The sequence below is a fragment of the Miniopterus natalensis genome, chromosome 1 (assembly GCF_054644295.1).
Source record: "Miniopterus natalensis isolate mMinNat1 chromosome 1, mMinNat1.hap1, whole genome shotgun sequence".
Classification (NCBI taxonomy): Eukaryota; Metazoa; Chordata; class Mammalia; order Chiroptera; family Miniopteridae; genus Miniopterus; species Miniopterus natalensis.
Genome location: NC_142081.1, coordinates 85,023,362 through 85,037,076, shown reverse-complemented (window position 1 = coordinate 85,037,076; position 13,715 = coordinate 85,023,362). Strand labels below are relative to the sequence as shown.

The 13,715-nt window shown below is 35.7% G+C and overlaps 1 protein-coding gene across 5 annotated transcripts in view; it reads right to left on the bottom strand.

Moving 5' to 3' along the window:
* Positions 1-13,715, bottom strand: part of WAC (WW domain containing adaptor with coiled-coil) — an 88,880-nt gene that overhangs the window by 34,542 nt on the left and 40,623 nt on the right. For all 5 annotated transcript variants that reach the window (XM_087823734.1, XM_087823729.1, XM_087823749.1 and 2 more), the window contains exon 4: positions 2,005-2,111. In XM_087823734.1, the coding sequence (XP_087679860.1) occupies positions 2,005-2,111 (107 nt within the window). The remainder of the gene's footprint in view (positions 1-2,004; positions 2,112-13,715) is intronic.

Genomic DNA, 13,715 nt, shown 5'->3' with positions numbered 1-13,715 from the left:
GGGAAGGCTTGGTGGAGAGGGCCAATGGGGGAAAAATAAGGGGACATCTGTAATACTTTCAACAATAAAGATTAAACCTATTTTTTTAAAAAGTATTAAAAAAACAACCCCAAAAACACATAACAAATCCATTCTGGTGACGGTCTTCAGTTTCCACTTCTATAATTAAATTCCCTGACACCTTTCATGATTTGACTCTTTCAAGGCTATCTGATGCCCATTATTTATTCTTTCTGGTTTCACTGTTAATCCATTTCTTGAAAAGTCAAAATAATCAAAATTTGTTTTCCCTGATTAAGTTTTTTTGTGTTTTTTAACCAAAACAATGTCTTGTCTGCATGCCCTGCCTCTGTCCTAACAGCACACAAACACCAAATCTGAGTTGTGAATGATAAATAGAACTTTAGAGGTGTCATTTTGTGAATTAATGAAGCCATTTTACACACACACAAACACAGCTAATCATTCTAAAATCCTGTATATGTCTCATTTAAAATGACTCATCACAAGCAGTTTGATGATAACACCTGTAATGGTTTATCAAGCTCTTGCCCCTGCCTATATTCTGTTCTGTGATGCTAGGACTAGAATAATGCAAATTACATTCTATTTAGCCAGCTGGCATCCTGTTAAGATTCTGCCAACAGCGGGCATTAGAGAAAGACTAAAAAGCAGGAGAAAGGAGAAGCCTATAAGACACAGTTCAGTTTCCAGCTTTCTTTTATCTGCCCCAAACCTGAACTAGCTTAGACAATGGCACTATCACCAGCTCTGCAGGGCTCCTCCTCTAAGCTATTCAGTTCTGATAACCCCAACCTCTTCCTACTGCTCCTCAGTTCAAAGGAGTGGTTACCATATATGTGTTCCCTTCAGTGTCCCTTTTGGTTTTATTCAGTTCTCAATACCTGCAGTACTGCTTAATCAATCCTATGTATGAAACTGTTATTAAATTGTGCTAAAAACAGCTGGTATTACAGTTTTCCCAACTACACCCTGATTACCACAATATTTAAAACTATTCCACATTTGTTTTTATGAAATTATCATTGATGTCTCAGTTTTCTATGGAACTGTACTATCCTCACTGTTTCAACTAGAGACAAATAATAAACCCTGAGAGGGTCTTTCAATGCCAGTTAAGGTCTAATGATCACTCAGATATTCAAGACAAAAACCTGTTGGATTCAATCTACACTTCTATAGCCTTTTTGTTGTTCTTTCCTTCTTATAATGTATTTTCCACACAGTTATAAAATATGTTTTAAACTGCAAATATGATGTTACTTCACCAGTTATATCATTCAGTAGGTCTCCAGTGCCTTTATATAAATAAACTTCATATTCCTCGGCAAGATACATAACTCTGTGATCTGACCCCCACTTATCTCTGTAACCTGAAGTGCTCTTATTCTACCATATTATCAGAATCACATAGTTCTCCAAACATGCTATACTATTTCACACTGTTTTGTTTCTTTTTCAGTCTCCACCACAGACCCGACAGTTCCTTTAAGATGAACCACATTTTTTTAGTTCTATGTATTTACAAACTAGCATATGCTTGACAAATTAAAACCTTATTAAATTTTTGCTGAATAAATGTATCAGAACTTACTTTGAGAAAAAGTTCTAATACATGTCACTAGGGTCTAACAGAGTATGCAATCACAGTAGATCCTCAATATATATATATATATAATGGAAAGAAGAGCTCAAGCTAAACCAGTTTAGCTATAGAAGTTTCACAATCTAAGGTTCTTTATATCTCAATGGTAAAATTTTGCTCTATAAAGGAATGCTGATGAAATAATATCAAGATGGTGTCCTCAGACTATCCTCAGTTCTAATAAGGTTATCTCAGTAGTTCAAATACATTAAGAAAAGGTTAACTTAGATTAAAAACATTTTTTTAGGACATTAGACTGAACAAGACTTAGTGTGAGGGGTTTTTGTTTTGTTTTTGCAATGAATTAAAAAAGAAATCAAGTGTGTTTATATACTTACTGCATCTGAAGTTTTGCTTGGATTATTGCTTGGGTTAGAAGAATGTGAATTTGAACTATGAAGACCACTGTGATTGTGTGAATTTTCTTGTGGAGAGTAACTGGTCCCTTAAAAAAAAATAAAAAAATAAATAAATTACAAGTTTTATTTCATGTTTAATTTAAATTGGTGTCTATCATATCATATATCTTAAATATATCATTGTAAATCCCCAAGTAATTTTATATAGTATCAGGAATACATACATATTCATGCTTTTTATTAATACATAAAGTATTTGTGAGCCTACTAAAGATGTGGGTTAATGAGTACATATGCTACACGGCTAATCCTATGGAACAATGTTATTTATAATTAGATGAGCAAAACCTCATTTCTAGCAACTTCTAGGGTTTTTTAAAAATTAAAAGTTTTATTAGGGAATGACAGAAACACAACACATATCGAGGAAAAAAGGCATACAAATTCAACAATGTAGACCCGAAATTCACAATTATCCAATTAATGTTTTTGCAATTATTTTTCAGTTTCATAAATAGTTTCACCAATTCTCCAACTAAAACAATATCAAGTTTTCAAAAAGTTAAGTCTCATGGAATGTGCTTCCTTTCAAGGTCATAAAAAATGTCATGAAGTTTTCTAATAACAGGATCAACTCTACCTAAAAAATGTCTAAATGTAACTCATAAGCTTTATGAATAATCTACACATCACAGAGATCATCAGGGATGACAGTTTTTCTTGTCTTAAGAAAAGCCAAGGTATAAAAATCCAGACTTGCAAAATCACTGATTAATGATACAAAAAGGTTTACTATAAATCTAATTGTATTTCAATTCATTCCACATATTTATTTTTCAGCATCAAGGTAATTCAACTGTTTATATTTTTGTTTTTAACTGAGTTGGCAATGGTATGGAGGTTACACTATAATGAACAAAAACTGGAAGAGGGAAGAACAATTTAAATGGTCCAGAAATTAGTTAGCAGTCAGAATAAGTTTTTATGAGTAGAAATGAGTAAGAACACATTTAACTATTGCAATCAACAGGAAAAACTAAAAAGATAAAAAAGGTGAACTGGGACAGACAGAAAATGACTATAAGGTTTTAGATATTCAAGTAGAAATGGTGAGCAGATCTATGTAGAACTAGGATTCTGAAGTGGATCTTGAAGTCTCTTCCATTAGAAGTGAAAAGTAGGGGACTCTTAACTTTGTCTTGCATATAATAAGCAAGCACTAACTCAGAATGAAATAAGAGTATGGCAAGAGAAAGGGCAATGGCCAAGATTTAACCTTGGATAGGGGCCAGCTAAAAGCAGACTGAAAAACCCAATAAAGCCAGTGACGTAACAAAATACAAAAGAGGGTTACCTAGTTACTGAGAACAATTTAGGTGGTACCAAAGAGGAAATTTCCCAACAAGCCTGCAGTTTGAAATACCTGATGGTTTCTTCATCTACTTATTTTTAATTTTATTTTGCTGTACAGTACGTATTTATTTAAAACACTAAACTATTTTAACAAAGTAGACTATAAATTATTCAATAAACATTGTATGAATGAAAAAAAAATCAATTAGAAATTGGTCAAAAATAAGTTTAATGGACAGAAAAGTTAAAATAGCAGGCTGAAGACTGCTATCCCTAGAAAAGCTTGCTTGTATAGCTTGCCCTTGACTGGCATGTGGGAACCAAGATTTCAGTTACTGCATCCCCACAACAGTAACTGTAAGAGCTGCTCACTGTGCCAATATGATTTATGCTTAACATCTGCTTTCCTACCAAGAATCCAGACTTTTGGTAAGTGCTAGGCAGAGGTGCCTATGTAATAAGCCAAATTCAGTGAAAGTCTTGGGTACTAAATTTCTAGTAAGTTTCCCTGGTACACAACATTTTGCAAGTGTTGTCACAATTCATGGCTGAAGGAATGAAGCATGTCCTGTGTAACTCTACTGGAAGATGATTCTCGGAAGCTTGTACCTGGTTTCCTCCAGATTTTGCCCCTTACCTTTAATTACGCTTTGCATCCTTTCACGATAATAAATCCTATCTGTGATAATGACTATATACTGGGTACTGTGAGTCCTCTTATCAGTTACAAAGAAAAATTAATACTCCCAAGTTTTAAAGGAAATTACGCAGGAATTCGTACTTTTCAGATGTAACTCATAAAATTTTTAAAAATCAGGTTTATAGTTGATTACAAAAATAAGAAACACACCTAGTAATATGGACTACTAGAATATCATACTTATACACTAATAGTAGAGTTGAGATTGTCATGAAAATTTCCATAAATATGTCAGCAATAATGTAAAAAAAAGAAAAAAAAAAGGCCAATCTTATTGACTGAAATGAACTCCAGAGTAATCCATTAGGAACCCTGGGTTAGATGCCCTGCCATTTATTTGCATACATTCTTCAGTAAAACATTCTATGAAATAGCTTAAATCTATGGAGAAGAAAAAAAAGTACCACATTACAGATTAAAAGGCATGATATGCAGAATACTCTATAAACATAATGTATGTTCGGAATGAGGTCTATTGATCTCTTGTGAGGTTAAGATCCAGGAATTCACTTCATTTTAGTTTTATAAAAATTCAAAAATTGACAAGCACCCAATTATTAACCTCTGAAGAAATGGTATGTCTTCCACCAGCCTGGTAAGTTTTACAGAAAGCATGATATGATAACAGAGGCAACAGATCTTTGATTCCAGCCATAAGAATGTGCTTAAGAACTAAAAGGAGGCAGATATGCCCCTGAATAACATGACTATAATTAGCTAAGCTAACTCTCTATAATAAAAGCTATACTTTATATTACTTTCCAGAGCATTTTGGGGGTATTTCATTTGAGCCTTTTAATTTCTCCATGTAGTTCTTTCCAAACTGAAGTAACACACAAGCAAATTGATTATGCACACCCTCTCCAGGGTCAGAGTAATGACGATGGTAGTTATGATCTTCCAGAGCCATACCTATAAAGTGCTACAACACAAATTCTTTGAAATCTCCTGTTCATCTTTAAAACTCACATGATTTTTTGCATCCTATCCCACAATGAATTTGTGTATTTCAGGATAAGAACACAAGTTTTTTAAAAAGTAGTAGTATAATGGCAGCATCTAAGGCTGAGAGAAACAGGAAGTGATTTGTGGAATAGAGCCATGCATAAAACTTAAACTCAGAATTTTAAAATTAAATCCAGTGATTACTCAAGTGAACAAATGAAGATAATACATAGTGCCAGTGAGAGTTTCAGGGATGCTGTTTGGCCCAACAAAGTCATGGAAGCAAAAGCTGTCCATATGGTCCAGTGTACTCTTTATGTTCTCTGTACATTACCAAAAAAGACTTGCTACTTTTAATTAAAAGTATCTTGAGAAAAGTAGTACATGCAAAAAAAAGTAGTAAGAAGCAAGTCTTAAAGGTTTCCAAGAAAGAAATCCTATGATTTTTAACTTGATAGGATCTTCAATATTTAAAAGGCAGAATAATTCCTACGTGGCATCCTCTAAAACTTCAGAAGCTGGATGGATATAAGGGTGCAAAAGATACAACCCACAGTCTGAGTAAAACAGAGCCCTAGGTAAGTACTTTGCAAAACTGGCCAAAAAATGTAGCAAACACACCTGACTGAGCAAGAAGGGAGAATTAATCAAATAAGACTGACCTCCCACTTAGAAAAGGGAGGTGGAAAAGAGGGAAAGTGAAAAGTACAGACAATTCTAAGTGATCAAACAAGGCTGGGAAACACAACCAGCTTTTCAAAAGGTGAACAATAGTTTTCCCTCTGAGGGGCAATATATATTATGGTACTTGTGTCCTTATTCAGAACATGACAACCACCAGAATTCACCACCAGATCCTCAGACTTAGAAATTAAGTCTTTATGCCTTCTACTAATAACTGTAAGGTATACTGAGTAATACTAAATGAAAGACTTCAAGGACCACTCCCAAAAAACGAAAAGTCCTGGACCGGATGTCTTCCCGAGAATTTAACACCTGTCCTCAAAGTATTCCCAAAAAGCTCATTTCATGAGGCCAGCATTATACTAATTCCAAAACCTGATAAAGACACTATGAAGAAAGAAAAGCACAGGCCAACATCCTTGATGAACATAGACACTAAAATCCACAATAAAATAAGCAAAACCAAATCCAGCAATACATTAAAAAGATCATACACCATGATCAAGTGGGATTTATTCTGGGGATGCAAGGTTGTACAGTATCTGCAAATCAACAAACGTGACACACCACATAAACAAAATGAAGAATAAAAAACCACATGATCATATCAATAGATGCAGAAATGGCATTTGATAAAATCTAGCACCAGTTTATGATAAAAACTCTCAGCAAAGTGGGGAGAGAGGGAACATACCTCAATGTAATAAAGACCATCTATGACAAACCCAGAGCCAACATCTTACTCAACGGGCAAAAACTAAAAGCATTTCCCTTATGATCAGGAACAAGACAGGGTTGTTTGTTTTCACCACTCTTATTCAATATAGTACTGAAAGTCCTAGCCACAGCAGTCAGAGAAGAAAAAGAAATAAAAGGCATCCAAATTGGAAAGGAAGAAGTAAAGCTCATTATTTGCAGAGGATATGATACTGTATATAGAGAACCTTAAAGAGTCTAGAAACCCCCCCCCCCCCCCCCCCCGACTAGAACTGATACATGAATTCAGTAAAGTAGCAGGATACAAAATAACATATCCAGATATCAGTTGCATAATGAACTATCAGAAAGGGAAACTAAGAAAACAATCCCCTTAAGAATCGCTTACAAAAAAAATAAAATTAAAAAAATTAAAGAACCTAGGAATAAATCTGACAAAGGACGTAAAAGACGTGTACTTGGAAAATTGTAGGACACTAAAGGAAAAAACTAAAGATACAAACAAGAGGAAGCATATACCATGTTCATGGATAGGTAGAATTAACATCATTAAAATGTCCATCCTATCCAGAGCAATCTACAGATTCAACCAAATTCCTATAAAGATACCAAAAGTGTATATTTCACAGAACTAGAACAAATATTCCAAAAATTTATATGGAACCACCAAAGACCCCGAATAGCCATAGCATCCTTGAGAAAGAACAAAGCTGGAGGAATCATACTACCTGCCATTAAGCTATACTACAAGGCCATAATAATAAAAACAGCATGGTACTGGCATAAAAACAGACATATAGATCAATAGAACAGTGTACCAAGAAATAAACGCATGCTTTAATTGTCAATTAATATTTGACAAAGGAGGCAAAGACATACAGTACAGTAAAGATAATATATTCAATAAATGGTGTTGGGGAAAATCGGATAGATGCAAAAAAATGAAATTAGACCACCTTCTCATACCATACACAAGAATAAACTCAAAATGAATTTAAAGACTTGAAACCATAAAAATCCTAGAAGAAAACATAGGCAGCAAAATCTTGTACATTTCTCATAGCAGTATTTTTTTCTGATCTATTTCTTCAGGCAAGGGAGAGAAAAAATAAACAAATGTGACTACAACAAACTAAAGTTTTTGCATACCCCAGCTGGACATGGCTTAGAGGTTGAGCACTGACCTAGGATCCAGGAAATCACAGTTTGATTCTCAGTCAGGGCACATGCCTGGGTTGAGGGCTCAATCCCCAGTGGAGGGCATGCAGGAGGCAGCAATGACAACTCTCTCATCATTGATGTTTCTCTCTCTCTCTCTCTCTCTCTCCCTTCCTTTCTCTGAAATCAATAAAGATATATTTTTAAAAATAAAGTTTTTGCACAGCAAAGGAAACCAACAACAAAATAAAAAGACAATCCACTGAATGGGACAACAAAGTCACTAATGATATACCTGATAAGGGGTTAATATCCAAAATTAAGAAATTATAATACTCAACCACCAAGCCCCTCCCCCAGAAACAATTCAATTAAAATTGGGCAAAGAATTTGAATAGACACTTCTCCAAAGAGGATAAACAGATGGCCATAGACATACGAAAAGATGCTCAATGTCACTAATCATCAGAGAAATGCAAATTAAAACCATAATGAGGTATCACCTCACATCTGTCAGAATGGCTATCATGAAATAAACAACAAACAGCGAGTGTTGGCAAGGATGCGGATTGGTGCAGCCACTGTGGAAAGCAGTATGGAGTTACCTCAAAATTTAAAAATGGAACTGCCTAGTGATTCCTGAGGCTGGGAATCGAGCCTGCAACCTAGGTATGTGCCCTTGGCCAAAATCAAACCCGGGACCATTCAATCTCTGGATTGATGCTCTGACCACTGAGCCAAACCAGCTAGGGTCCAAGACTTAAATTTTTTAAGCACTCTCAAGATTGTTTGGTGCGGTCAGTATCTGAGGCATACTTCAATCTAAGTAATGCACTGATTTGCCTTCCATTGGTTTTTGTCCTCATCACTCCAAAACCAAAGACCACAACCATTTAAAATAAAGGGATTTCACAAAGAAAGCCATATGTCCGTAATGGGTATTTTTGCCATAACATGTTTTCTTGAAACACCTTGAATTCTACAAAATTGCACAGTAAAAACAAAGCCTTATGGGAAAAAGAGTAGGAGCAAATCATTCAAAATTATGCAACTTTATTATAACCAGAACACTAAACAAAAACTTCAACAGCAAAGGCAGGCAGCTCAGCCCAGTTGTAGACTGCTGCAGGGGCTATTAAAAATGCAAAAAACATTAAAACAAAAATGCTGTTTGCTGAGGCTGAGAACATGGAAGTAAAGTTCTGAGCACTGACTAGAGTCTAGTTACCATGAACAGAGAAGAAAGTGCAGCTTCCCACAGACAAGGAGCCATGCAAAGCTAGGGAGCAGGCTTAAATTTTCTTTGGGTGCCTTGCCTATGCAGCAGCTGGTCGAGGCTTTTTCCTTTCTATTTGAATGTTTAATCCTAATCCTGCTATTCTGATCTTCCTTGCCTAAAAAAATTTCATGTATAAACCAACACAACTTCAGTTTCTACTGGTGTCATTCTCCAATTTACCAACTGTATATGAGCCAATGATGGTGAAAAAAAAACTTTGTGGTAACCAGACTATGTCTCTTGGGGAGGGGTGGGGGGGGGGGGAGAAATGGATAAAATGATGTGTGTGTTAACAACAGGCTTGCATTTGACAGTCCCCTGTAATTGAGTTACTCACTCTAGTTTTGTGCTATCCCAGTGATAGCCACTAGGCACATATAGCTATTGAGCACTTTAAATGTGGCTACTCTAAATTGAGATGTGCTGTACGTTCAAAATACAAACTGGATTCAAAAACTCAGTACAAAAAAGAATGTAAAACAGCACATTAGTATTTTATACTGATTACATGAACTATTTTTTGACATAATGGGTTAAATAGTATATATTACTAAAATTAATTCCAGATGTTGGATACTAGAAAATTTTAAATTGCATACGCAACTCACCGGACAGCACTGCTCTAAATGAAGGTGTTTACTGACACTTAAGAAAAAGGGGGCCAGGGATGCCTACTGTGCGTAGGACATTTCTCAAAAGAATTGTCCCATGTCTGAAAAATCAGCTTATAATTGAGCTGAGCCCCGTACCTAATTCTGCTTTATACAATATGCTGAATTTTTTAGGGATGTAACTGTTACACAAATTGTACTATAGAGTATTTAGTTTTTGTTTCAAATTTTTACTAAGATGTTCACTACTTAGAACAATCTCATTACCATACAATACATCTGCGCTTGTATCTAATTCGAACAAATGGTATCAAGGCAATTCCTTTGTTAACAGCTAGGACCAAAAATTTTCATACTAACACAGATAAATTAAAGATGCAGCAGCTCTCACTGGATTTCATTAATAAAGCTCATTTTAAAACAGCACTGCTATCCTATGTTTATCCCAAATAAATATGCTAAATATTTACAGAGATTAAAACCATCTTTGTGACATTTACATCATTACATCATTTCCTTTGGAGCCATCCATCTGTCTCCTATTCTTACGGTGTAGTAGGCAGCATATATTGTTTATCTACAGACTAAAAATGGGGATTTTAGAAAATATTTAAGGGAATGTGCACATGCAAAAGAATGAAGTTTAATTGGACCCCCTTTCCTCACACTGTATACAAAAACTAATTAAAAATGAACCATAGACCTAAACGCAAGAGCTAAAACTGTAAAAAATATAGGCATAAACCATCACCAAAAGGACAAGCAAAAAAGGGCAAAAATTTGATAAACTTTTGCGCTTCAAAGGACGTCCTCAAGAAAACAATCCACAGAATGGGAGAACATGTTTGTAAGTCATATGCAAAGAACTTTTATCTAGTCCCTACTAGTAGAGACTTACAACTCAATAAAAGAGATCAATAAACCAATTTTAAAATGAGTGAAAGATCTCAACAAACATTTCTCCAAAGAAAACATACAAATGGCTAAAAAAGACATGCAAAGATGCTCAACACATTAACCATTAGGGAAATACAAATGGAATCTGTAGTGAGACGCCATTTCACACCCATTAGGATAGATATAGTCAATAAGATAGACTATGTCCAGGTGGCATGGCTCAGCAGTTGAGCATCAACCTATGATCCAGGAGATAGTGGTTCGATTCCCGGTCAGGGCACATGCCTGGGTTGTGGGCTCAATCCCCAGTGTGGGGTGGGAAGGAGGGAGCCGATCAATGTCTCTCTCATATCACTGATGTTTTTCTCTCTCTCTCCCCCTCCCTCTCTCTGAAATAAAATCAATAAAAATATATTTTAAAAAAAGACAGACTATATAACTGCCCATGAAGATACATACTTAAACCCTCATACAACTTGCTGCTGTCAATGTAAAATACTCAGCTACTTTGAAACAAAACAGTTTGACAGTTCCTGAAAAGGTAAAACAAATTATCACGTGACCTCAATTTTACTTCTAGATATATGTCTAAAAATAATGAAAACCTATGTCCACAAATGTCATAGCATACTATCCTTAACCAAAAGATGGAAACAAACCAAATATCTATTAACTCATTAATGGATAAACAAAACATGGCAAATCTATACAATGGAATATTATTCAGCAATAAAAAGTACTGCTACATGCTATGCAGTATTTTGCCTCCACCTTGCTAAATAAAAATGAGGCCATCTAACCTCTATGGTTACCTTTATTTATCAAATAGGGTATGGTTGACAGTGTGTAGGACTACAAATATCACAAGACTGAAATAAATGCTATACTTATGTTACTAACCTCTGCCATCTGACTTTTCATCACTAAAGGAATTAGTGAATATTTCAGACTAAGACTTTTATCCTCCCTTCTATTTGAGTAATTGGTGAAGGCTTTATTAATAAAGTAACAATAAATGCTAGAGATTTCTAACTGCTTATACCCTGAAGATTCAGTGCCTTATACTACTATTCTTTGCTTAGAAAAATGATCAACATGTCTTGACTCTTCAGTGATCTCAAGTACTTGAGACCAACAAACAGCATTACAGGGCTTTGTAGAGTAAGTAAGGATCTCCTCATTCTTACTGACTCCAGTAAATTCCCTAGGTTCACCCTAGTATTCTAACTGCTCTCCCACTAGTTCTCATTTACATTTCAAAACACTGTACAGAATAGTCAAAGTAATCTTTTAAACAGGTATCTCAGATTATGACAAGTGTTTTCAATTTTAATGAACAGAGAGGGAAGCCATTCAAGTTCCTCTGGCCCTTCTTACCTTTCCAGCCTTAACCTGTAGCACTCATCACCTTGCTCATATGTGCAGTGAGCATGTTAGCTGAACTGTGCTGAGTTCTTTGAGAACATGCTCAGTTCTTTCCTACCCTAAATCCTCCTGTCTCCTCCCCTCTGTCACTCTCTGCCTGGCCATTTTTTGGCCATTCTTCCAGCTTAAATGCCACTCTTTAGAAAAACAAAAGCCCTCCCTGACCCTCATCCAATACAATCCTCCTATCATAGCACACACCACTCCTCACTAGCTATTTTTAAGCAGTGTAATTACAGTACATCTCACCTACTTCATGTTTTCTTGTTTTTAAATTAGTTAAGCAGCTAGTGTAATGAAAGCATCCCTTTAAGGAAAAAAGTTAGTATGAAAAATAACAAAAGCGGTTTTAGAAAAAGTTATCAAATTATCATAAGAATCGGAAAGGGTGAGTGGTGGACAATGTATTGAAAAACCGAGTATTATACTTTGCCAAGCTGATGCCTTCAGAGACACAGTACAGCAAAAAAAGAGAACAAGAGGAAGGTCCTGGCATTCCTGTAGATCTCTCTACAAGTAATTTAACCTTCTGAGTCTAATGGAGCAAGAAGTAGATGATTTCAACTTTGGAAGCCTCGTGGAACTCCTCAATCTAAGAATGGATGAAAAATGAATGCAAAGGAATCTTCAACTAAGTATATAGAATGCCTTCATGTTTCATACACTTAAATTCTCAGTTACATTAAGAAAGTAAACTACAAAGATTACCTAACAGAAGAGGAGATTTAACTGGGTACAATTAAGTGAAGAATAAACTTCAGTCAAGGGAAACGATATGAGCAATGGCATGAAAGTCAGAAAGCACAGGATAACAAGAGTTCTGAGGGCAATGAGTAAAACTAGTTTAACAAGAACAGGAGATTCCTGTATGAAATAAAAGTGGTGTAAAACTAAATTAAACTAGAGGCCATTAAATGGCCTTACAAGCCAAACTAAGCAAAAAACAGATTTTATTCTTCTGTACAAGAACTCTAGATCTAAAAAATTAAGAATTGTATTTTTGCTTTTGAGTTATTTTTGATGCTTTTGAACAGTACCAGGTGCATCATGAAAAAGCAGATTAAAAGTATGTATCTTTAAGGATAACATAAAAGACTAAAGAAGAGGAGTCTTTCTTGAAAAATTGTCTAATATTTCCCCCCAACCTTAAGCCATAGAATTCTTTCCTTATATGGTTGGCTACTCATCTTTCAAGTGTCAAGTCACAAGCCACACCCTAAAAAAGTCTCTCCCTGGCCACCTTCTGCTCCCTGCCATCACTATTTTCTTTATAGCACAAATCATAGTATGAAGCCATCCTGTTTATCTACTTTATATTGTCTGTCTCCTTCTGAGGAGAGAAACTCTCTGAGAAGAGGGACCTTGCCTGACATGGGATGACTAAAATCCCTGTAATTACAACAGTGCTCGAATCTGTCAGAAGACACTAAAATAAAATACATGAATGATTGGAGGCCCAACACTTAAAACAGGAGCTGCTCTTATTGCAATGTGGGTAGTGTGGGATTAAGGATCACTAGCCCAGTCACAATCTTGGAACATCTTGGCTCCATATGTGCACCATTTAGAAAGGTCCTGGCCGGTGTGGCTAAATGGTTGTGTAGCAGGATAGTAAGAAGCTACGAAAATCCCTGGGCAAGTGCAATGGGGAAACTGAGGCAAGAAAATTAAACAAAGACAAATTGAGCAGCTTGCCAACTGCAAGACCTTAGCTTCCCTAACCAAGGACACTTGTAAGCAAATGGTTTATACCCTCCCCTCAACCAAAGAATACATACCTTAAATCACCCTGGCCTGGGGAAACAGAGAACAAAGACCCAACCAATGCCATTTGTGCAGCTAAACCCAAGGACAGATGAAGTTGGGGAACAACTGATAATGTTTAACCTACATACCAATTTTACGGCAACATGTTTTGGAC